Here is a 27,455-nt window from a genome sequence, read left to right as displayed (position 1 = left end):
TTTATTTCAATACAAACCATACGATGTTATATATTTTTGAAATCAGGAAAAATTTAGCTTTCAAAAAATGGCACAGAAATCTAGTGTTCCCATTTGAAAAAACATAACTTTGGGTCATAACTTCGTAATTAAAAACCCTTTTGAAAAGTCAAGCACGCCACTGGATTCTACGTCAAAAGTGCCTGTATAATGTTTGAATTTCAGAGCTCTATCATCAGTATTTACGGAGATATAATGTTTTTCGATATCGCCATTTTTCCAATTTTCGCTTATAATATGAAAACAAAAGAAGGTGGCCAAAAATGAAAACTACTCTTGTTAGTTTCTCAGAAAAAGAGACCGAGAATGGGGTATCAGATTTTGTCCATCTCCTCTGGTTTAAAAGTTGTAGTGCTAAAACATCGAAATTTGCCCACCCTGTACAATTCAATAAAAAACTAATAATTTCATACAGATATGGTTATTGCTCTCAAATTTGGTGAAGTCGGTAGGATGACCATCAGAAAAAGCAGTTGGCATCGTGAAAAATATGTTGAAGAAAAGTGACGAGCCTAAAAAAGACCTTGAATTACCTATATTTATTGAATTAAGAAATGCCTCAGTTAATCAAAATGATATTTATCATTAATAAAAAAAAATAATATATTTTTTAAATTAATTAACTTTATTTATTGATACAACTAAAATTGAATCATCTGTCCCTCCCTTTTTTTGTCACCTCCAAGTTCGAAGTAATAATAATAATAATAATAATAATAAGTTTATTCATTATAAATTACAAAAATCTTCTATAATATAATGTATCTGTAAAGATAACAAATAAACCAAGAAAGAAGTCACTTAAGGTCAGACCTGTACTTACACCTCTTTAAAGGAACTTGTTTCCTGTCCTTACAGTCACTGCATTTCATACGGAGCACAATTTTCTTTGTTGTTTTGGCTTTTTTACGGAAAATACCTCTACCTCTAGCAGCATGACGTTCTTTCGATTTTTATACTGAGTAACCTTATGGTTCTTACGGACCTTGCATTTTTTACAGAAGGTCCTTCTGGTCTTCGGTACGTTAACCATGATGGAAACCATTTAAAAATTCCAATCTGTCAACGTAAGAATGGATTCCCTCCCAATCTTTCCCTGGGAATCTATTAAATATAATGTAATAGTTAATAAGAAATGGAAATTATTAATAATTTTGTATTTATCAATTATTAACTTAATATGGCGTGTTTTTGACCGGTTGACCTTCAATGATAAATTTAATTTATTTTTTTTCAAATACACCTAATACTTTTCATCGATAAACACGAATAAAGAGCATAAAATGATAGAAACTGGTACTCGTTAATATTGAAATTCTATGCGACGCACGCGCACTTCTATATTTCACCTGAGCCCTTAGTTCTTAGTAAACAGTTGGCCTGCTAGTGTTATGGTGGATTTATGCACCAGTCCTAAGAACTAAGACTAAACCTAAGACCTAAGACCTAAGAATTGAACGCTAACAAATCAATGAGGGCGTTTATGCACGTTTCCTAAAAACTAAGAACTAACACTAGCAGGCCATACTGTTAACTAAGAACTAAGGGCTTAGGTAAAATATAGAAGTGCACGTGCGCCGCCTAGAATTTCAATATTAACGAGTACCAGTTTCTATCATTTGATGTACTTTATTCGTGTTTATCGATGAAAAGTATTAGGTGTATTTGAAAAAAATTTAAATTTTTCACAATAAATATCAATGTCAAACATCAAAGTATAGAACAAATAGAAAGGAGTTCGAGCACGTGCGCATGCCTCAACTAAGAACTAACAAGATAGTGCATAAACGCCACTGAATTCTTAGGTTTAGTTCTTAGTTCATAGTTCTTAGTCCTTAGTTCTTAGGTACGGTGCATAAATCCACCATTAGTTCTTAGGAAACGTGCATAAACGCCCTCATTGATTTGTTAGCGTTCAATTCTTAGTTCTTAAGTTTAGTCTTAGTTTAGTTTTTTGTAAATGACTCTTCGGGAGAAATGTAGAATGTAGAAATTTAGCGACAAATCAAAATCTTCAAAATCTTGATCCAAACTCTATGTTCCGAAATTTTCTCACATTTCTCGAAGAAAAACATCTTGAATGGAACATTTTTTCGAAACAAATATTGCTTGCCCATATGGTAATAATTTTAGACATTTTTTTAATGAAAATTATTTTTAAAGACGGGGTGAGCCAAAAATTATTCAAAAAGGAATTTGTTTAGTTCATAATTCATCCTGTAGGTAATTAAAAAAGTCATCCGTGGAATTTTCCAATTTTTCATCAATACTGTTAGTTCGAGTACACTATTATAATGTCGAACAGTATTGCCTTTACTATGTTTAGTTTCTGTGATACAGAGGGTAATATATTGAGAGGGGCAACCGTTATTACAAAAGTTGTCAAAAAGTTATATAAAATGAGAATTTCATGCAGAGTAACGGTAAGAGATACATTGGCGTTCACTTATAGTTATTTTGTCATTATAGATATAATTAAAGACATTGTTCAGGGTGTCGATACTCACTGAGAGTATCTCAAGAACTATAAGACTCAGACAAAAAATCTTCAGACACCCGATCTCTTTTTCGAAATAATTAGATATCAGAAAGTAGATAATAGATATATTTATTCGTTCTTGAAAAAATTTATTCGTTTTTTGAAAAAATATTTCGAATGTTTTTCTTTTTCCATGATCTGTTATGAGTTTCATATTAATCTTTAACATTACTTAAAGAACGTTCTGTAATTTTTCGAATATCTCCAACAGTAACCAATATTTAGCGGAATATTTGAAATAGTCATTTTTCAGAAACGCCACCCTGTAACAAATTAAGATATCTATTATCTCCTTTATGATATCTTATTATTTCGAAAGAAGAGATCAGGGGTTCTTGAAGATTCATTTTCTACATGTTATAGTTTTTGAGATAATCCCAGTGAACAACGAATTTGGGACAACCAGTACAATGGTTTTCTATGGCAAAAGAACAATAATAAAACGCCAGCGTGTCTCTTACCGTCACATGAAATTTTCATTGTACTCAATTTTTTGACAATTTTTGTACTAACGGTCGCCCTTCTTAATATATTACTCTGTGTTCAGAGCAGTCGACAGGAATTACAGGCTCGGGTGAAAAATTCGGTTTCCAGGCGCTTTCGCCATTTTGGGACGCCATTAATTAATATGGATTTTAACAAAATGTATTGATGGTGATATAAATAGAATAAAAATAATGAAAAAAATCGTATAACCAAACACATGCAGAATTTACACAATGGTTTATTATTTCCTCTTTTAACGCAGATCTCGGCTCACACAAAATAACGCTGAGAATTAATAAAAACAATTTTAATGAATATCTAGCGACGAGATACGAACCCTTCCTTCGTTCGAAATCCGAATAAAAATTCATAACTTATACTTTGCGGTGAAGCATTTTATATTTAGTACCTACCTATATTATTTCAGCAATATTATTTATTTTCAAGTATTCATTCTTTTGATTCTTTTATTTTTTTTACCTTCGAAATTCATATTAGTATATTATGCAGATGCTATGAGAAAAAAACTTGAAAAATAATTCAACTTTAACATCCTGTATCTCGAAAACTATGTTTATTAGACTTTTTTTAAAAAGTATCCAAGGAATTTCTCATTTTTCTTCGTTCATTCAATTCAGGAACACCCTGTATTTGTTATTTCGATTCTTTCGGTACCTACTCATATTAATCCCATAACGTATCTACTCATTACCAAAGGCGTAGAAATTGGGGGTGTACTGGGTGTAATTACCCCCCCCCTCTTCCAAGTTTTCCAAAATATAAATTTCAAAATTCTCTCGAGAGCGAAAAGCGTAAATTTTTCCATAATATGAATCAATAATCTTTTACCTTTTTTTTTTCAATCGACATGGCAGATCAGAAAATATCTGACCATTTTACGGTTTATGAGTTTATTATCGCTTTCAAGATTAATTTTATTGCACTACGAGCACGTCTATGTTCGAGATTCATTATTTTCCTTTATTTACCTGCTTTGTCGGCGTCCCCCTTATTTTGTCATCTGTGATTTTTGCATTTGTCATCGGTATACACATACCAGGTGTTTTCGGGTTTTTGTAGTTCTATCATTTTCGTCACAAAATTTTAATACTGCAGTTATCAAAGCACTGAACCGAGTAATTCGCATCGAAGAATCGTCTGTACTGTGTTTTACAATTTAATGTGTTTCATCAAAATTGCAATTCATTTGTAAAGACATCAGTTTTCAATTGACTATACAGAGTGTTCCTCAATTGGAGATACAAAAGAAGGGACATATTCCTCGGATCATTGAAATAAAGTCCTATAGCATGAGTCCGCAAACGATTTGTTTTCGGGATACAGTTGTTAAAGTTCAAGTTTTTTTCTCATAGCATCTTTCCTTCACAAGATCTTCAACTTAAATTTGGCATAGATTGGCAATTCGAAGTTGATATGCTAATTTTGAATGCAAATCTACTGGGTGATATTTTTTCTGGAAGAATGTTCGCTTCTTTCCACCAGAACTTTTTTTGGATAACTATTGGTAGTTTAGAAAATTGTAAAAAGAAACTGTAGTCCAGTACTACACTATTTGGTTTCTTGTCGGTTCTTGTCAAACAATTCTTCAGAAATCCACAGGAAAATTCAAATTACTATGAGATCCAGTAAGCTGTGATGAATAAAATTAAATATAAGTTTTGGTACTTATTTACTCAATCTGTATAGAAGATAAAGAAGATTCGATAATACCCTGCATCTCGAAAATAAAGCATTTGCGGGCCCATGTATAGGATATTTTATTCTTAAAATTATTCAAAGAATCGCTCATTATTCTTCGTACCTCCAATTTAGGCACACCCTATATAAGGGTAGGACAATCGAATTGGTAATCAAAAGAATGCTATTATTCTGAGTAATTTTTGGGTCAAACTTCGTTATCAAATTTTTCTTTCTCACATTACAGATATGAGTTTTCGTCAAAAATTTTTTTTCGATTACTCAGGTAATATTTAAGAATCCTCTTTTTAGAGCATTCGAACTCAATCATATACACCATAGGAAAATATTCAAATATGGCAGTAAACGCCAACGAGACATTCGGATATAACAGTCGAAATGGACTTTCAAAATTTTCGAGTATCCTCCAATCCAACCGCACAGCCTCCAGATATCTGCCTCATCCCTGCACACTGTCATTGTTTCGACGTCAATCAGCGTGCCAGGGAACACCCACTAAAATGCTTAGGTATTTAATTGTAAATCTGATTTATGCTGCGGAAAATCGGACGTGGACCCTTCCTCCTCCTACGGCCCCTTCCCTTTAATCTTGCACCCTTCAGCCTAACGCTAGGCAGCGTAATTAACTTAGTTTATCTCATCACTGGTTTAATACAATTTTATATCAAGAGCGAGGGAATACTTTAAATTGTACGGAACTTACTCTTTCCTCGCTTTGTCGAAAACTTTCCCGAGTTTATATATTACACCTATTATGTAAGTTTCCTGTAATTTCAGACAGTTTGAATTTACCCATTCCACCTCCGGCGGTTTGAACTTATCGGAGCTTCGGTGGGACTTTTCAATCTAGAATTGAGGGAGCGAGTCTTGGGGCACTTGTCAAGGGCGTAGATCTTTTTTTTCTTGGGGGGGGAATCGAAAAAAATTTTTACGACAATGTTTACTCATATTGCGATTTCGTATGCGAGAGTGAACACATGTATTTTGAGTGTGTCTGCTGAAAATCAGTAAAATGAAAAGTTCATGATTTCGGAAAGTGATATTAAATAAGAAATAATATACCCCAAATATCCTATACTTCGAAAATAATTCACAAATTCAATCCAGGAGAGAAGTTCACGTGAATTTCCTATTTTAATTACATTCGCTGTAAAACAAGTAAACATGGGAGATAATAACACCAATAAAAAAACCAAACATAAGAAGAAAGTGATAAAGAAGGAATTACAAGGTGGCGAATGCAACAAGGGAATTACCAAATCAAAATTCAAGATTCCATGTGCTGGAAATTGCGGAAAATATTTTCATGAACTGTGCACTAAATTGGAAAAGGATGATCTGAGACAATTAAAGGATTGTAACTTGGATTGGTACTGTACCCGATGGCCGATGTCAAGACTGTGAAACAGTAGAGGATTCATCGACAGGAGCGGACTCAGACTCTGAGGATGATGAAAAATCGGACGATGAGAATGAAGGCAGAATCTTGCTCGATAAAGCCAGTGTAAAAAAAAAACGGAAAAAAATACGACATTGGAGGATATTGCAGAAAAATTGGATTTAATATGGCGTACTACAAGTAATCAAACACAGGAGGTCACAGAAATCAGAAAGGAAGTTGAGGAGTTGAAAACACAAAATTTAGAATTCAAAAAACAACTTGAAACTTTAAAAGCGGAAAAAAGTTATGAGAAACAAAAATTGTTGAAAAACAATATAATTATATCTGGATTTGAGAAGAAAATTGAAACGAACGAAGAGATGAGAACACTTGCATTGAAAACGGTACAACTCGTGAAAATGGATATAAACAGGGACGATATCGAATGTAGTAAAGTTGGTTACAAGGAAAAAGCCAAGATTAGGATAACTTTCAGAAATTATGGAGATAAAAAAATTGTGATAGCAGAAAAACGTAAAACAACATTGAGCACAAAAAAATTAGGATTGCAAGAGGATAACGTTTTCTATATCAATCACGAACTTACCAGGGAAAACCAATACCTCTTTGAAGAAGCTAGAGAGTTCAGGAAACAATTCAATTATAAATTCGTTTGGGCTAATGAAGAAAAGGTCTACCTCAGAAAAACTGAGACAAGTAGAATTCTGTCTATCAATAAAGAGTCACAATTGAACGATTTGAAAACCCAAGAAACAGAGAAAAAATCAATAAAAAGTACCGAAAAAAAAAACTAATAACATTGCTCTATCTAAATATAGATCTCTAAAAACTAAATATAAACACGAAAACATTAATTATTACCTATGCAAAAATTCACTGATCAACCAGGCTGTAATGAAATATAACAACTTACCAGAAGAAGTAAAGAAGAAAAATTCATTAAAATTATTTATTAGTTCACTTAAATATTATAAAATGACACATTCATAATGGGGGTTTTTTACTTTTGCATTGTACTAATTTTTAAAAATGAAACATATTCATTCTATGGGAACATCAATGTATTGATGATTTGTAGAATTAATGTATTAAATAAATAAATATTTATAATGTGAGAAAAAGAGATTTGATAACAAAAGTTCTACCAAATTACACGAACCAGTTCGATTGTTCTTATCTTATACCGGGTGTTCCTGAATTGGAGTTACGAAGGAAAATGAGAGATTCCTTGGATAATTTTAAGAATAAAATGGCCCATAAACATGAGCGCGCAAACGCTTTATTTTCGCGATACAGGGAGTTTCTTATAGTCCTACTTTTTTGTGATTCACCATGTAGATTTGCTTTCATAATTAGGATATGACTCGATGAAAACTTTAAATTGGAATATCTATGTCAATTCAAGTTAAATACCTTGTGAAGAAAAGGTGAAAAAAAAACTTGAATTCACAAGTGGAGTCTAACATTTTCCATTGATTACAGATCCATAACATTTCATTCCAATATTTTCATACTTTATGGCTTCAACAATATTGACGCAGTTCAATTTCAATTTCAAGTGAGTTTATAATGGTTTTTCTAATTTAGTAGCTTATTTCCAAGGTTCAAATGGTATATCTTATACATGCAAAAACTTCAGTGTTCCGGTTTCAAGGGGTGAATTAGCTCATTATGAAAATTTAAAATGGCTATATCTTTTCAACCGGGCCGAATCGGAAAAAATGACAAATGAAAAAAGTGTTTCTTTTGACCTCAAGAAGCTTCGGTTAAAATATATGTACAAGTCAAAGACTCACCCTGTATAGTATTCGTAAATAAATGCCCATGTTGCATGTAGTAGGTAAACAACAAGAAATTATTATTGTGTTGTGAAGGAGATCGTTAAAAAAATGATTTGATGAGTACATATTTGGAAAATTTTCTTCCGCCATCAGTTTTCAAATATTGTACTGTTTCATCTGTTACTATTTGGTAGTTGATCATGATGGATATAATTTTTATACTTTATATGTTTTTACTGCCAAAATTGGATATTAATTATTTGAGAATCACCTAACTTGAGTAACCGCTCATTTTCGAACTTATTTCAATTAAAGTTCATCTTCAGACAATGAGGTTCTTCCTATGATGCTATGTGAATTGAGGTACAAAAATGGTTAGGACGAAAAACTAAAAATAAGTTATAGAATTTGTCGAAGAAGGAGAAAATATTTTTGACCGTTATGCAAATGTCTAGGATTCCAGGTATTATCTGAAAAGCGTTGAATATTTTGGAATAACACATTTCTGTTTGTATCTTCATAATTTCGAACGTTCAGTGCCGGAAGAAGAACTTGAAAGAGTTCGAAACTGCGCGGTAACCAGGGGCGGATACAGTGGGGGGGCCATGGGGGCAATTCCCCCCCCCCTCGCGGACCTTATAAATATAAAAATGTATCCTGAAAAATCGAAAAATATGCGTGGGGACTCACAAGGGTGAAAGATTGGATATGATTTAGAATGGTTGAAGACAGGTTGAATGTATTGGCATATACATAGAACCATTTGCAGCAGTCTTAATGTTGAAAATTATATATTATACAAAGTTACGCTAGTCAAAAAAGTAGGAGACTAGAATTTGTTATTGAATTTTTAATATATGTTTTTATTTAATAGGTGTAGTAAAAGGGAATTCATTATTTTTCTGATAGATGGTTTTAGTTATCAGTATATAACGTTGTACAAGTCCGATTAGGTTTCACTATATGGCGTTAGAAAGATGAAATTTCGCACTACAAAAACATTATGACAGTTTTATGATGAGTACACTCAGTTAATTTTGAGTGCGCCACAAAGATGGACACTAGCAAAAAGTAAATACGCTATATTCTATAGTTTGTCTTAGATAAAGACAAAAATACCAGCCAGGCGGCTGAAAATGTAAATAGTGTTTTTGGACTTGATACTGTAATAGCCAATCGAGAAATCCTAGGGGCGCAAAGTCAGTTAATAAAACAAGACTTTTTGCACCTTTAAGAACTACTCCGTTTTTTTGCTATAGATTTATAAATAGAGCGCCATGCTTTTGAACAATGCAGGATGTTTTGATAAATTTGACAAGATGATTTTGAGTTGAAAAATATGATTTCATATAAAATTGAAGAGATGCCTGAGAGGAATAACAGAGGCTCCTCCAAAGAAAATTCAGATAAATTAGCCAAAACAGGGCGGTAAAATTTTATTTAGCCAGGGCGCTGAGGCCAATTGTCGAAAATATCGATAAAAGCATGGACATGTCGAGTCCTGTTTCGATTGCTCAAGAACTTAAGAGTGCAGAATAAATCGTTTGGAACGCTATTTGCATAAGGCTGATCTCAAGAAGATACTAGATGTATGGATACCACACGAGCTAACGCAAAAAACCCCATGGACCGAATTTTCACTGCGAATCACTGCAGAATCGCAACAAAATCGCCCCATTTTTGAAACGCTTGGTACCTGGTGATGAAAATAAATCATTTATGACAACGTCAAGCAAAAACGGCCGTGGTCGAAACGCGGTGAGCCTTCGGAATCGGCCAGGAAGGTTTTGCTGTGTGTTTAGTGAGATTGGCAGGGAATTATCTACGAAGAGATGTTCTCCTAAGGTACAACTGTTAACTTGGAACTGTAGTTATCGAACGAAACAGCGCATATTTGACCCAAATCGGATCATACTATGGTAATTGAAATTTTGTCCTTCATGCACAAATAATGGTTTTCTTCTTACTACACCTTATACTTTCTTGCGCCTGAGTTTCTCATGAAATGAATTTACCTATATTTATGAAATATGTGCAATTTTTTTTTAACTCGTTTTTGTCCTACAAAAATTCTGGAAACTGAATATATTATGATTTACTAAAATCCATCTTTCTATAAAAAAAACACTTAACCCAGTAGGTACCAACAAACAAACAAAATTCCGCTATTTTCTATCTCTATGCCCCCCCCCCCTCAAACATCGTCTGGATCCGCCCCTGGCGGTAACACAATATAGGTAATAATCTAATTGTTTCAATTTTTCAATGTTTGATATTAAAATCATAGAAACTATAAAACTTGTTTTAATTTGATAGAATAGCTGATATCTTACAACAAAAATCAAGAAACCTAATTCATCGAAGGTATTCAGAAAAAATTCATCTTACAAAATTGTTGTATCGTCGTTAACTTCCGATAATGCTAGAGAATTGATCTGATTATTATTATAAAATATCAATATTTATGTTTTATGGCACGAGAAACGTCAATTCTCAAATCAGTACAGACATTTCCTATTTTTTTTTACAGCAATGCAGCAGTATTCGACAGTTATTGATTATATTTTCTCACACTTCCCAAATCACTTCTAATAGATTGCAAATTATATAGTGATCTCAATAAAGAATTACCATATTCTCTACAAATTTGATTCACCACATATTTGTTCTCAAATTTCGGAAGAAAGTTTGGTCTAATAGTACTTTTTAAACAGAAAAAATAATTAGATTTTCCATGTTCATAGACATACATTCTACGCTATATCAGATTTTCTTGATAAACTTCGATACAAGTTAAAAAAAAACATATTTTTGACTAGCACTCATTTCTCTCACTTACGTAGAACTATTAAATAATTTAAAACTCATGGTTGGTCATTGACCGATTCTACTCATTCAATTGATAAATTTACCAATCCATGTTTTCTTCCAAACTCAAAGAAAACTTTGAATGAAGAATAACCCTGGCTTCAAAGTTTTATATGAAATAAATAGTTTTATAGAAAGAGTGAATTTCGCCAGAAAAAGTTAGTGCTTATTTAGCACCCAAATTCAAAGTTCCCAGTTAACTCAGAAGTTAGCTGTAGAATGTTCATTCCCTTATGAAATATACTGATAATCTTACCCCGAGCATTTGAAACAATATCTGATCGTTTTCATTTACAAAACTTAGTATCTGCTCAATATTTTTTGTTGACTATATAATTTATCGATATGTTATTTAATTTTTCAATAAACCATATTTATAAAAATATATTTCAATTTGATTTTATTTTTTTTTTTAGGATATATTTAGGAATTTAATCTATTATTATAGCATTATTATTGATATCAATAAAAAATTACGGTTTCTTTAAAATGCATATTTTTTCAGATTTTTCAAGAATGTTTCAAGCATTTTTTTTATATATTTGCTTTACATGAGTTACAAGAGTTTTCTCTTTCTCTACCTTCTAGGTTTTTCTGAGGTATTTCAACGGAGTTCATAGCCATAACGTTGAAGAGTAATATTTTTGCAAATTTTGAAAGCAAAAGTTCCAATAAATACTCATCAGTCCTTGAACGCATCGATTCCAAGGTATGTATTTTTATTATAAATAAAATAATAAGGTTCTCGAGATGAGTATTTTAATGGCTCTGTTGCTGCTGGTATATTTTAAAACAAACGTCATTGAATACCTACGCCAATGCTCTTTTCAAACTTTCAAAGAAAGAAACTATGCAACATTTAAACTTTTCAATTTGTGTTTATTCACCTAATTGAAATTTCAAGTGAGGTCAATTGTTTTTCTTCAAGTAAATAGCCATAGTTTTCAATATATCATGACAGTTTTGCATTTTTAAACATACTTGAGAATAGAAAAATAGGTATCTATGGGCAATTTTTGAATACAGTGTTATTTGATTTTACATTTATTTATTCATTTATTTAAATTTATTCATTTATTATTTATTCATTCATTCATTTATTAATTTGTTAATGTATTCATTTATTCATTTTAAATATGATTGTAAATATTTTATTTCTACAATGTCCATTTTACTAATTTGTTGACTTCTTCATTCTCTGTAAATATGTGAATATTCTAAATAGAAAATTTATTTTTTATTTAGGTGTATAAATATACACCTTTTTATTTATGCCTATCATATCTAGTAAGATATGGGAGAATTATAAATAAGATCATTAGTGTTTCTACATTTTATCATTATTGGTGTTTTCCCATTACCTGGAGCAATCTTATGATGAATCATATAGCATTGATGGAAATTTCTTCGAAATGAAGATATTCATAATTGACTTTGATACTTTCACCATTTGCAATAAGATTTCCTGTCTTGTATATTAGCCAAATTGAATGAAGTCCATAAAAAATAAGCCATGGGTATGACACAATGCTCCTTGTCCTTCGCTCCTGAAAAAACAGTGCAAAATTTACACTTTGGTTTATTATTTTCTCGTAGAACATATCAAATCGTTAAAAAAGGAATTAACTAAATGAAAAAACGAGGACAGCACTGCGCTCGTCATCCACACAAGGAGTGTAAACTAAATTTCAAATTTATCCTATATTTTTATACCGGGTGTCCCAAGTTATCGTATACAGGCAATATCTAGCTGATTTGATAAGATATTAAAAAAATAAAACAATTGCTTTGAATAACATAGAAAAATAAGTATCTTCCCAATGATGTATAAAACAGGTTCTTACATTTGACAGCCCTGTGGCAGCTACCCCTCACTTTTTAATTTCAAATGGCACCCCCTGTATATTGTTAGTGAAAATTGCGTGGCATTCTATTTGGAATACAACGATAGGACATACTTGGTATTTTTTTACCGAAGTGATGAATGTTGAATTAAAACTATGTTTTGCACAAAAAATGGAGTAAATCATTCAATTACTCGAAAACCGATAGAAATAGGGACTATGAAGTTCATACATAAATAACCAAGAGGCTATGAAAAACCGAAAAAAGTAATGATATACAGGGTGTTCTATTCGAAATATCGATAGTATTAGTACTTTTTGATATAAGCGGCAACACCACAGCGCTGAAAATATTAGAGATCGATAAAACAGTGAAGAAGAAACTAAATTTTCAATAAAATCGTATCTTCCGTTCACCGTTAAAGTCTAGTCCTGTAAATTAGACTTTTTTGGGAGATGAAAACGTTAACAGACCTAAAATAGCTCAATGTGCAGCTTTTATTTAGGAGAGAAGGACGAGTATCATTTTGCCACACTTATTAGCATGAATTTCCTTTCGTGTTGTCAAAATATCTGAAGGACGTCAAAAAATTAACGATATCAGAACGCGTTTTTCCGATATTAATTTGTGTGTTGAAGAAAATAAAGACGGCTTGAACGTCAATAGGATTGATGGCAGAGACCGAAACAATCTAAAACGTAGAAAGGAGAAAAAAGTAAGACTAATCATTCTTTTGAGGGAAGAACATTTAGAATTGAAAACCACGAAAGGTTGAAAAACAGAAATGTCATAAAAATTTACTTACATGGACTGGACTATAAATGTTTTCATACTGAGGTGCAGGGTAAATATTGGTGTACACTACCATTTTGATGATTTTTCCCGATGTCTTTAAACTTTAAAGAATAACTGATCAATTCAGCGCTTGTTTCATCATTATAATATACTTCGGAACACAGGTATCTATTTATGTGAAAACTGTACACTACAAGTCTTCAAACTGATTTTCCTCTCATACTTTGCATGTGTACGTTATCTTTGTTGATTGTTTTTCATATTTGATTTAATTCTGAATAATGACGTACATTTATCAAATAAATAACATATTGATGACCATACTCCTACATACATAAGGTTCACAGGTACGCTCAATAACTTCCCAGTGAGAGAGAACCATTCAGTATTGTTAACTAATATGCTCTAATATGCTTTTAAACAAGTTTATTGCTTTTTGATCATTTCGCTGATGGCATATCAAGTGTGGCGAAATTGCCAAAGCAACAAACTTGAAAGAAAACCATAAGTGAATTTTGCAGAAATATTTTCTCTTTTATGATATTGTATACGATTAGTTCTTAGAGGTAATTTTATTGTACGTTTCACTTCTAGGAAATATTTCTGGAAAATAATTTCTCCAATGTTGTCTTGCTTTGAAAAAAGCGAATTCATTTAAAATCACAGCACAACTCCAGTCGTGATTAAGTATTCATCGAATATATTTTTGGCAAAACAAATTATTATGTAGACAAGCTATTAATCTCCATATCATCTTATCGCTTTGCAAACATGAAGAAATACATTGTTAAATATTTAGAAAACCCATATTTTGCATGTTTTCAATACAATTGAGAGGTGACATATACACTCAGGTCAGGTGCAAAAAAGCGCAACAAATTGATATTTAGTAAAAATTGAAGTCTCATATTTTTTTTATTGTTGTCTCAATTTTCAAAATTTCTTCACTAAACTGTAGGCTTATTAATCACAATACGAGGTTGATAAGAAGTTTGTTGTTAATCCCTAATTTTGAAATATCCTGTGGAATAATTTCGAGATCATTTTTTTTCAAATTACTAAGTTTCATCAAGATCCTTTTCTTTTCAATATGTTGTGTTTAGGTTCATGGTTTCGATTCAAGAGCACTAGTTCATTTTCAAGTGAAAAATAAACTTGTCATCAACGGTTCAGGTACTTTACTTACTTTATTATATTACTTTACTTACTCAAAGTGTTATTCGGAACCTAATCGACAGTATGAACCCAGGTATGCAGGCAGTAAATAAAAAAATATTAATCTGAATTAAAAAAAGAACGTTCCTTTTTGTTATTCAACATGATATTTTGGTTTTTTAATTGAATTCAATAAGTTTGTGAAAATTAATTTTGAACTGATTGACCATCTGGACAACATATTGTTGCCTTCTCATTGGTAGACTCATAAATTGAGCTTTTGCACTGACATTAAATTGGGTAAACTGTTGATTTGACCCTAAAAAATGAACTAGTGCACTTTGTCATGAATCAAAAAACAATGTTGAGAAGGAATGGTTCTTGATGAAAATTGGCAATTTGAAAAAATTTGACCACCGAATTATTCCACAGGTGTTTCAAAATTAGGGTTCAACAACCAACTTCTGATTATACCTGTATAGTTTTACTGAAAGAATTTCTAAAATTGAGCTGAAAATAAGAAAACTATGAGATTTCAAAGTTTACCAAATATCAATTTGTTGCGTTTTTTTCACCTGATCATATACAGGGTGACGGCCTATTAGACGTTTCTGGAGAACGGGGCCTATTTGAAATCTGAAAATTCGGAATATGACATTGTTTATGATGCCCTGTTCAGCTAAAATATTTTCGAAGCTCAGGAACTTCCGGTTATATGAGAAATGAAAAAAATGTTAACAAAAAAAACTTTTTTTTCATTTTGTCTTAGATATTATCAAGATTTCCATTCTCAATTGCTCCTTACTAAAATTACTGCGTAAGTCCTTGTAGTTTTCAAAATATCAAGAAAAAACCGAAAAAAAGAAAGAATTCCACAATTACGTTTATTATTTTTACTGTGAATATCCTATGCGTATACTCGGTTCACTTTCTCAACCTAAAATGATGTAGGAATATCGTGCATATCTTGAACTTGAGAAATACCATCACAGGGTGTTTCAAATATTGTGCCAAAAATTGTGAACAAAATTTGATCATAACTTTCGATTTTCAAACTAGAACCCTATTTTTTTATGATTGCGTTGGATTCTACGGAGAAAAATAAGGATAATGTCCAAACATAATTATGCTCATAAATTCAATAATTCAAGAGTTATTCAAGATTTTATGAGTTTATGTTATATGAAGACTTCATTCCATCTCTTTCCAGACAGACTAGCAATAATACTCTATGATCATAGAAATTTAAATGTTTAATTACATTACATGTGACAGGTGCTTTCATTATCAAAGCTACATTAATTTGATTTCACTATTTCCGCTATTCACATGACAAAATTCTGGATATAATTTTCTCTAATTCTCAACGACCCAAAAGTGTTTTAGATTTGAGAACTGCACCTGTAAAATTTTCACCATGTTGTAGTGAATTTCAACAATATCAGTGAGTTGTTGAAACGTGTACCATTCCGTTTTTAGTGATAGCGTAATTTTTACTTGTCAAATGTTAAAAGATGACAGCTTCAAACTGACACCTGACCAGATAGCGGTTTAGTCAAAATGCAACCTCATATTGGAAAACCCCTTGTGAAACCAGACTTGTGATAGATCACATATACTATTAATACATAACGTTTTAATATCACTATACAGGGTCTTTCACGAGGAACCTCACCCATATTTATACGGGAAACTACTGAACGTATTTTCATGAAATTCAGCACTCATAAGTATTTCACGATGCTGATGAAATCTAAAATATTTTCAAGGCATGAGCACCTCCGGTTTTTCCGGAAATGACGTCAACTTCCGTTTTTCAAATTAGAACACCATTTTTTCATTGCAGAAATAGATTCCTTAAAAAATTTCAAGTTATTTTGATGTAACATTTTTCAGTTTTGGTTGGAAAATTCTCTCTGAGCAGGAAAATTCGAAAAAAAAATCGAAAATAGAGCTCCGCTGAAACAAGAATAACTTCGAGGTTTTTGGATGGAAAATTTTCATTTTTGGGATTTTTCAAGATGTAAGATTGATGTATCCACTTTAAAAATCGAAATCGCGATGCATGATACATGGGGTGAAAAAATCGCTTTCAAAGTTAGGGATGACAAAATCGTGAAAAATCAATTTTTTCAAATTAGAACCCCATTTTTTTATGGCAGATATTGAATCTACGTTAAAAAATAATGTGAGTGTATGCATCACACCCTTGCCCTAAAGTGGATATTTTCTGAGTTATTTACAAAAAACTGTTTTTCGTCTTGAATTTTCAGCTATTTCTTTTCCCTTCACGCCAAAAAGATGAAATTTTCAGGAACTGTTACTTAAACCATGTTTTAGATTTTACTACCCTAATATGCAAGAGAAAAAAGTTACAGGTTGTAATGTAATGTAAATAGATGGCGAATTTTGATTTGAATTTGTATCGGAAACCTCTTTATTTCAACTAATCGGCCATCGGTTTTCTCTCCAGTGATAAATGAATAATTCCTTATGAACCATATGCAAAAATTCACCATGTTTTACATTCTTTTTTTTTAATGATAGATATCATTAATTACATCTGCCAAATTCCTCTTTATTCAGTAGCATTTTGTGTTTACTATTAATTTGGTTTTTAAACACTTTTGCAGATCTCTTCCTCCCGATGAAATAAGAAGAGCAACGCACGAAGCATTCCTGAGACGTATAAATAAATGTCTAGAAATTAACGGTCAAAACTTTGAGCATCTTCTCTAGTTATAACTGCGAGAGTTTGCCATGGTTCTCCTAATAGTAACTTGAAGTCGGTTTCAAGAAGGGGTGAAAAATCTACAGCATGGTTCAAATAACAGTTCCTGAAAATTTCATCTTTTTGGCGTGAAGGGAAAAGAAATAGCTGAAAATTCACGACGAAAAACAGTTTTTTGTGAATAACTCAGAAAATATCCACTTTAGGGCAAGGGTGTGATGCATACACTCACATTATTTTTTAACGTAGATTCAATATCTGCCATAAAAAAATGGGGTTCTAATTTGAAAAAATTAATTTTTCACGATTTTTTCATCCCTAACTTTGAAAGCGATTTTTTCACCCCCTGTATCATGAATCGCGATTTCGATTTATAGAGTGGATACATCAATCTTACATCTTGAAAAATCCCAAAAATGAAAATTTTCCATCCAAAAACCTCGAAGTTATTCTTGTTTCAGCGGAGCTCTATTTTCGATTTTTTTTTCGAATTTTCCCGCTCAGAGAGAATTTTCCAACCAAAACTGAAAAATGTTACATCAAAATAACTTGAAATTTTTTAAGGAATCTATTTCTGCAATGAAAAAATGGTGTTCTAATTTGAAAAAAGGAAGTTGACGTCATTTCCGGAAAAACCGGAGGTGCTCATGCCTTGAAAATATTTTAGATTTCATCAGCATAGTGAAATACTTATAAGTGCTGAATTTCATGAAAATACGTTCAGTAGTTTCCCGTATAAATATGGGTGAGGTTCCTCGTGAAAGACCCTGTATAGACATTTTCTTATAAAGCCAACTATTGGAAACACACGTTTATTTTCAAATTGATTTTAAATTAAATTCATTTGGTGGTAATAATGTATGACACTTAAAATCACTGATATTGCACAGTTCTGCATCTGTAATAATGATCAAACTGAATCACGATCATTAACTTGAAAATTCATTTTCTTGTCGTACCGGCTGAAGCTTCAGCTGGTTACATGAATGCCAGGCAATTCCTTCTGCATCATCAATTTCCATAATGTGGGTTAAAATTTTCAGATAAGTCCCAGAAAATGACTTCCTGCAATTTCATTTTATGCAAATTCGTGTTGGTGAAATATTTAAGCCTTAGAGAGCACGCATATGGGAAATTAAACTTCTTGTTAGCGCATAAAATTATGTAATATAACTTGAGATTAATTATTTATAAGTTGATAATTGGATAAGACGGAGATCATATCTGCATCTTGCCATTCGCAGTTGAAGGTATTGTAAATGCGAGCTACTCGTAATTTTATTGGGGCCATAAAGTCTATAAAAAGAATTTAAATCTTGAATGACGAGAGTGGGACAAACACAACATTTTATAACTCTTGAAATGAGGCATTAAAACCCATCAGAATTATGCAATAACATTATGGTCCTTTGGCTAAATTACGAGAGTGGAAAAAATGATATTTATTTCCTAGCCTCATTCAAGTCACCATTAACATTTATAATGAAAAGTAGGTACTCCAATCGACATTATGAAAACAATTAATTTTGCTTTGAGCCATGCACTTTGCTTGGTCTAAGGGTACGAGAAGGTGGGGAATATACTCGGGAATATACTCGTATATCTTGTGTAGTCTTATTTAGGATTCAATTGGACATATGTACTTATGATATTTCAATATAATGAATTTGAATAATAGACGTTGAATGATAAAATCCGGAACCATATAATTATTGACAGTTTGTTTCGGTTTATTATTTCCAAATTACTTTGTTAATCCTTGAATGGTATATTCTAAAACAAGTTGCAGAATGGGCTCCTATTCCAACACGAATGCGAAATTCCAAAACGAGCGAAGAAGGAGCGAGTATTCGAACGCATGATTGTTGGAATTGCCTTCTACTAGACGATATTTTCTTTGTTTCAGTCAAGTTTTGTGAAATATTGTCGCAATTCAATGAAAATTTCAGATTACACATCCTAGTGACTTTTGTATTGTAAATTGGCAGTTGATGTGACTGTTACGAAAATTGACAGATTACGGAATTTGAATTCGAATCATACTTTTCGAATTTTGAAATAATTTATAATTACGCATTAAATTCTTGAATTATGTCTGAAGAAATCGATTCAAATAGTTTTGAATCGATTTCTTCAGACACAATTCAAGATTGTGTGACGTGAAATCACACGTATGCCTGTCGGCTGCTCAGTTGATACGGTGAGGGTGTGGGCACCAAATGAACTTGTTAACTTGACTAATTAATTATTGGGCGCCAGGCTTACTAAAGTAAACCAAATTTCATAAAAATGAAATTCCTCAAAAAAAAATATTAATAGAGATGATAAAATAAAAATGAAGTTGAGTAAGAGAAACGGGAGATAGATAAGAGAGATCTTGCTTAGTGGTAAGAAATAAAACGAATTAAATTTTACAAATATATTAAAACTATTTAAAAAAAAATATTGCTGAAGGCTGAGAAAAAAAATAAACTCAGAACATTTACAAATGATGAAAATTTCACTGATCTTACAATTCGGATATTATAGGTCTCCAGACAGAATTTGGAATAAGTAGGTTATCGAAAGATGAATTTTGATATCTCACTTGGTAGATCTTGTTTCTCAATTTTGATAGTTGCTTGATATCAGAATATTGCTCTTGGATCGAAGTGGTGAAAAGAAATTCGAATCTCGGGTTCCAATTTGGTGGATGCTCGCCTGAAGTGAAACTCAACGGCACTTGCAGTATTTCGTCCAAATACTAGATGAAGGTTTCTGTGTAACCTTGATCAGGATGAAGATTCAGTGCAGCCTGGTTAGGAACTTGTACAGGAATTGTGGAATCTTCTTCGTATCAAAATGGATGCTTGAGCATGCGTGGAGAGAAAAATTCAGGAAATTAGATTTGTACAATTATCGAAGATAAAAATGTTCTGGTTGAATTTGGAAAAATAGTATCAAAAGTATTGTATAAAATTTGGAATTGACAGAAATTATAAACTATTATATAAAAATGAGTTACTTATTGAATACTTTCCGGAAAGTGAAAAAAACTTATGTTATAAGAAACAATGAAATACAAAGAATAAAAAAAGGTACATATGATCCGAGAGTTATTATAAGAAGGAAATTTATTTAATTTGAATGAAATTTATAGTTAATTACAGCAAGAAAGGGAATATGTACTTCCTGGCGGCTCTCAAAAGAAAGAAGGAAAAAAAAATCCTTACACACTACTGTGTGTTAAGAGAAAAAAAGAAAAGAGACAATGGAATATCAAATTGAACTATCAGATATCAAATTAAACTATCAGATATCAAATCGTTAGATAGAATTACTGTTATTCAAAGAAATAATTAGGTAATATTCAATATCTAATATTAAGGTACTCAACCATACGAAAAGCCACCAAAAAATATCACACTCACTCTCCACCTGTTTTCAATCAGTCGTCAAAATCATAATTATTCTCTTTCAGCTGAAATCTGAAAAATTTCCACATTGAACGACAATCTCCGCGCACTCTCTGTATCAAATATCAGAATCGATAGTGTTCGATAAATTACATCGGGGATCAGTGGCGTTTCTTAAACATGAGCTGGGCAAAATTATATACGATCCGTTGAATCGTTACAATTTTAATGTGTAATTATAAATTATTTTAAGAGGAATTAAGAGGAATTGCGCATATAGTTTCACTATATCCAAATTATAGTTATTATATTGACAACTGAAGTGTGTTGAAATTTTATAGCATTGGAAGTCAGTGTAGACAACCAAAAAATGGAAAATATAACTGGAAACAATACTGTAATGAGTTCATTACAGCACTGTTTTCAGTACTGGAATGAACTCGATACTGAAATAGAGAAATAATTCGTGTTTCACTTGGTAAATTTGGACCTGGAATTGTGTCTTCAATGAGAGAAAATCTGAGATAAACCGTAAAGATTTATAAATACATATATTCGAATGAATAATTATGATATTACTTATTGAAATAAGTTGGGTCAGTCATATTCATTATAGGTATAATATGATATTTGTTCTTCGGATAATTTTATGAAAAAAGTTGTTTAAACATGTTTTATTTTTTAAAGTTTTTTTCTCAAAGCACCTTCCCTTCATAATATATTCAAGTTAAATTTGGCATAGATATTCCAATTCGATGTTTTCATCACGTGATATACTACTTTTGACCTACATGTTATTTTTTTTAGAACAGTACCCGTTTCTTTCCTCCAGAACTGTTATTTGATGAACCACTGGTAGTTTAGATAAAATTAAAAGGAAACTTTGGTCTAGTAGGTACTACAGTTTTTGGTGTTTTGTAGTTTTGTCGTATCTGTTACCGATCTCGAGAGGAAAATTTCAAACAATTCTCTGCTGTGATGAATAATTTTTTTTTGGTTTTGGTACTTATTTACTCAATCGAAGATCAATAAATATTCGATAAATTGATACAAACAGAAACTCCCTTTCATCTCGAAAACAAAGCGTTTGCGGGCCCCTATTTATAGGATTTCTTTTTCTTAAAATTATCCAAGGAATCTCTTATTTTCCTTTGTATCTTCAATTAATGAGCATCCTGTATAGTCAATAATTCAATCCCAAGTAGGTACAGCATTTTGTGAACGCCTTTTTTCAGATCAAAACCATTTGCGTAAAATACTCTTGAAGGCAGCGAAGTACCTACATACATGATAACACTGAATATGTCCTGGGCCTAGTGCACAGATGGCATCGCTAGTGCCATATACTACATTTTTAACTCGATATACCAAACTTCAAAAAATGCGACTCAAAATTACGGAACAAGAAGTTATGTAAGTCTTGATCGAGATATTAAAAGTTGAGTTCGCTACATTTGTTGGTATTAAAAGATGGATGAGAACGAGTTTCGTGTATCGATTGATTGGAGAAAATATTGTCCAAGCAAAACATCGGCTTCGATAAGTATAAATTTAGACTCTGTTTCCCTGATAAAAATGGTTTAAGGTGCTCCAAGGAAAGGAAAGGAATTTGGTTCTAATGCAGATTGCGAAGGTTGAAGCTTATTTCGAAAGCGAAGACAGAAAATGTTTCAAAAAGTAAGATGAACGTAGGTGTATATGTTTCACAATTGAAAGTCAATTTTTAAGTAAAAAATGTGTCTTCAGTGGTTATGACCGAGATTTATTGAGTAAGATGCGGCATGCATAATTTTGGTGCCTTGCTCTTTGTCGGCTTTTAATGAATTGAATGTTTATGACATTCATCCGCATTGCAAAAAGTTCCTTCGAATCAAATTCTTCAAAATATTATTCGTAGTATTCATGGTAATATTAGAAATGCAGTTGGCAATGGAATCATTTCATTTGACGCTTCATGTGCATATTGTTCACATTTGCAAATCCATCCATATAATTAATATTTTCTGCTCTTGACAAACATAACCTCATTTTATCTGTTCAAATAATAGATTAATGATTTAATCCATTGCGAGCGGTAAATAAAAACCAGAAATGATAATGCGATAATTCAAAAAGAATCTTCAATTTGAGAATGCTTGAGCACGCGGTACTTTGATTAGATCAAAATAATGCTAGACATAGTTTTTTAAATGTACTTATCTCTGCATTTTTTCTTTCAAGCAACAGCGATAAATCAACCAGAATTATTGACTTGGAAAGACACGATTTTGGCATTTATCATGCCATTTGAACCAGATATGAGTGAAAATATCATAGTTCTAATTTTAATTGGCAATAGCAGAGAATGCAGAAAATATACACGTAACAACAGAAGGCATGATCGAATAAAGAGAAATTTGGTGGAAATGGAGAGTAAATGGAGTACTAGCCTGTAGTTCACCAAAATTACTACTACTATTGATCCTGAATAACCATGATGATCAGCTATTCAAAGAAGAATACAGAATGACGAAAAAGGAATAACATAGGGCAGGGCCGTCGCTAGTCAACCTGCCACCCTAGGCAGGTACCCAATTTGCCGAACTAACAGAAACTAACTGTTGAATGCTCAAAATTAATATTGGATAATCGGACTCCAGGGCCTGCTCTAGCGTTTCTGCATTCCCGACAAAAAAAATACGAGTCGGCACCCTTGCAGGTTTTGTACTAAGCAAAAGGGTGGTGAATTTGGTTGGATTGATGAATTTGTATGATATTTATAGATTTAGTGTACAAAAACTCCACACTTTTTTATGAAAAAAAAAACAATCAGATAATATGGATGAACCATTATTTTTAATTCGAATAGATGTTGCAGATATACTCGATGCAAATATGTGTAAGATTAGTGAATTAGATAAAAAAATCATTTGTGAAATTCGATGCTATGAAAAAAAATGTTTTAATTCATTCTTCAAGGAATCCAGGTTTCTCGGAAAAAGTAGATAGTGCCGCCCTCCATTATTTGCCGCCTGCGGTTTAAGGTTCTTCTGCTTAGTTGACTCTATAAAAGTTTGAAGGTTTTGTTTTTTTCTTTAAGATTATCGAATAACAATCGAATTATGCGGATTAATCTTTATTTTAAATTCGAATATGCCCACGCCCAACACGAGGTAATTTGATATAAAAATTAAAAATATCATAATATAATGGAATGTGCAATGACATAATAAAACTTCTTATATTTCTTAAGAGGGATAAGTTATGATGAAATTGACTCTTTTTTCCTATACTTTGCATTCCATTCTGAGGAATCAACATTCTGATAAGAGAATTGAAAAAAAATATAATGTAGAAGCCGCCAAAGCGGCAGTAAAATTCGGCAACGTTTATCAAAGCGAACGCCGACAAGTCTGATGAGTGCTTGTGTTTTTTTAGAGTCAATAACTCGTAAACAGCACTAAGAGGAAATTACTCGACATCTGGATATTTATGAGTATACTGCATAATGCGTCACCTTTGATGGTTTTTGATGTTAATGAAATTTGTCGATATTCCTTCCTCTTGTTGCTGACCGAATTAAATCTCATTTGGTGTTTTTGAATTTCCACACATGTGGTTTTTATTGATCAAGCTTGAAATGCCGCCCTTGAATTTGCCGCCCTAGGCCTTCCCCCTAGCGACGGCCCTGTATTAGGGATTAAATCGGACCATAAAAGTATGACTATGTGGCAAATATTTAAGGAAATAACAGGTAGGGTAAAAAAAAAATTATGACTGCCAAGTACATTAAATCCTAATTAAAGGAGATCCCTGATTCATTTATTGAACATTTAAATACCTAATGCAGTATCCTTACTAATCTGAATAATCACCAAACACCAATAAATGTTTCTGGTATGGGGGCTATTAACAAATCATTGTATCTGAGACCAAAAACACCTGCAGGAATTGAAAAGATGAGCAAATCAATTAAAAACAAATTTAGCAATGGCAATAATGGAGCTGGCAAAGTAAAGCGAAATTCTGCTGATCTTGTGATTAATTTAGCCTTAGTATTCGAATTTTAAGGAGGCCTGGGACCCAACACCCCCCCCCTAGCGACGGCACTGGACCGAATCAACAGAGAATATCTCCTACAAAAAAAAGAATTGTATGGTATAAGAGGAAATGCTAACAATTGGCTAAAATCCTATGTAACTGGAAACGGAGAGTAACTATCTCCCAGAACAATTTATTGTCACTGTCGATTCTGAAATAAAAACACGTACCAATTAGGGAAATTAATTTAACTGAGTTCAAAATCATTCATTCCTATTGACCATTCCATAGAAATCAGGCTTGAACTACATTCCTTCGAAGCATTTTTCAATACTTTAGATTCAAAGTATAATAACAATCAAAATTAGACAGAATATTTTGAAGATGTACCATTTTTTTCTTGTGAAGTAATAAATTGATTTCATGTTCTTAAATTCAAGAAATAAATTGTTATACTAGTTATAAATTTATTTCAATAGAAACAACCTCTCAGTATTTTCAAACTGAAACATACATGATTCTGAAAGCAATTGACCAGGGAAGTGGAATTGGAGGATTATTTTTCATAATATATCCCAATGATTTGTGAAAGTTTCTACAGAACATTCCAGAAACTGTCACTAATTATGTCGATGACACCAATCTTTTTGTGGGTGCTACTAATTTTGAAGATTTGACAAGTAATAGTAGTCACCTGTTTCTGAAAGCCAAAATTAATGAAAAAAAAACAAAAGTTGTTCTATTTGATACAAAAAGATCGCAAAAAGTGGAATCAAATAAAAAAAGTTGGCTTCTCATTTGAATGTGTTGAATTTCTTGGAGTATATATGATCAATTTCTTAATTGTTGCAACACCGTGAAATTCAATCGAGAAAATCAAGTAAAATATGTTTTGCCTTGAGATTCCTACGCAAACGAATGAACAACCAATTGTTTATTTTGGTAATTTTGATGCAACTTTCAAGTATGGAATGATTTTTGGAAAATAATGAAAATTTGAATAAAATATTTTTTATTCAGAAGAGCACAATTTATATAATGTTTTAAGGAATCATGTAGGGAAAAAAAATTAAAATTTAGGAACAAAATTTGAAATTTGATGACGACATTGCCTTTGTTGGGATCTCTCTCAACAAAGCTAAGCCCAACTAAAAAATTTAGGTGTTTATCTCGAGTCTTTCTTCTTCTGAATTCTTGAAAAAAGCTACAGATTCGTTCAATTTCCGGTTTCACCGGAAATGATACCAACCTACGTTTTTTAAATGTAACACCCATTTTTTTCATCTATAATGAGATTGGGTACTAATTGCTTTGATGTAGGTACCATTTGCATATTTTTTCCAGAAAATTTGTATGTTATCTAGAAAAAATCTTCAAATTTTCTCGAATAGGGCTTCATTCCAAGGTTAATAACTTGAATTTTCAATTGTAGAACATCCATGGTGTTTCGATTTCAAGTGAGCCCTAATATAAACTTCAAAGCTCTTTTGTTACGGATAAATCCAAATTCTATTTAAAAGTTATTCTAGTGGACTGTATTATGTATGAAATTGTTAATTGGATTGCTCCGCCACACAAGTTTGTGAATTATCCGATATAAAAGAAATGAAATTCGCTTAATTTCTGAGATTTGAGAGGAAATACCACCCGGAACAGTCAGCAATAAGAAGGAAAATTCTAACAGGAAAGGGACTCACCTGGTCTCCGTTGATTCTCTGACTTTCCACCTTGAAAACTTAAACTAAACAATCTTCTTCACTTAACTATGATGTGTCCTCTCACGAAGCTGTTAACGAACTTGAAAACTAATTGAGTTTTTGTGCGAAACTGCGATTTTTTCCTCATTCAGGATTAGCGAAAAACCATTGAAAATGACAGTGCGTAACGTCCGTTGTGGATGCGGAAATTAACAATTAACATATTTTTCAGGAAATAGATTCCATACTAGACTGCAATATATCACTTTTCTTTTAAAAGAACCTGATATCAAATGAAATCCCTTCCAACGAAGAAAACTGCTCACAATTGGGTATCACAAAACCCAGATTTTTATTGATATTAGAAGTTATACCTCTTATAGAGAAAAGAATGCATATGAAGAAAACGTCAGTTTTTGATCGAAAAGAATTCCAAGTCTCTCGCCTCAGTCACTCTCATCACATTCAAGTTATTGAATTGATAATCAAAAATAATTGGTGTCAATTTCTCGTGAATGTCATCGTTTTATACGTTCTTCCTTATATTTGGAAATAATTCATTCTCGACACAACAACATTTTTCACAAAATGTTCCGTTGTCGATAAACATTTGAATATCTTTTTTCTGAACAAGGTTATCACCTGTATTTTATCTTTTTGAAATCATCACAGAATAGGCAACTTTTCAACTTAATATGCAGAAAAGGTCCAGTGCTTTTTTTATACGACCTCAGATCGAATTCGGTACACAAAAACAATTTCTCCAAAACGTGAAATTTGAACATTTTTTTCAGAATCTTTGTATAATATTTTGTGCTATTCTTTATTGCATAAATTAAAGCAATCATTCGAAAATATTCACGGAAAAAACTGTTTCGAAAAGTATTTAATTGTACCTATGGCATGGGAGAAAGTATTTAAAGTGGAAAAATTCAACATTTTCATAAAACATCAAATATTTTGAAAACTGTGAGACTTTCATA

The 27,455-nt window shown here is 32.0% G+C and overlaps 1 protein-coding gene across 4 annotated transcripts in view; it reads right to left on the bottom strand.

Annotated features, from left to right (window-relative positions):
- LOC123671710 (homeobox protein homothorax) overlaps positions 1-13,698 on the bottom strand; it is a 232,707-nt gene extending 219,009 nt beyond the window's left edge. Inside the window, exon 1 of one of the 4 annotated variants that reach the window (XM_045605697.1) lies at positions 13,485-13,698. In XM_045605697.1, the coding sequence (XP_045461653.1) occupies positions 13,485-13,547 (63 nt within the window). In that variant the 5' untranslated portion in view covers positions 13,548-13,698. Of the gene's footprint in view, positions 1-12,195; positions 12,366-13,484 lie in introns of those variants that run through there. The other 3 variants (XM_045605692.1, XM_045605691.1, XM_045605696.1) reach the window with 3 other exon arrangements.
- Between the last annotated feature and the right edge of the window lie 13,757 nt (positions 13,699-27,455).

The sequence above is a fragment of the Harmonia axyridis genome, chromosome 1 (assembly GCF_914767665.1).
Source record: "Harmonia axyridis chromosome 1, icHarAxyr1.1, whole genome shotgun sequence".
Taxonomy (NCBI): Eukaryota; Metazoa; Arthropoda; class Insecta; order Coleoptera; family Coccinellidae; genus Harmonia; species Harmonia axyridis.
The sequence above is the reverse complement of the archived record's forward strand: the minus strand, read 5'-3'. Positions and strand labels throughout refer to the sequence as shown.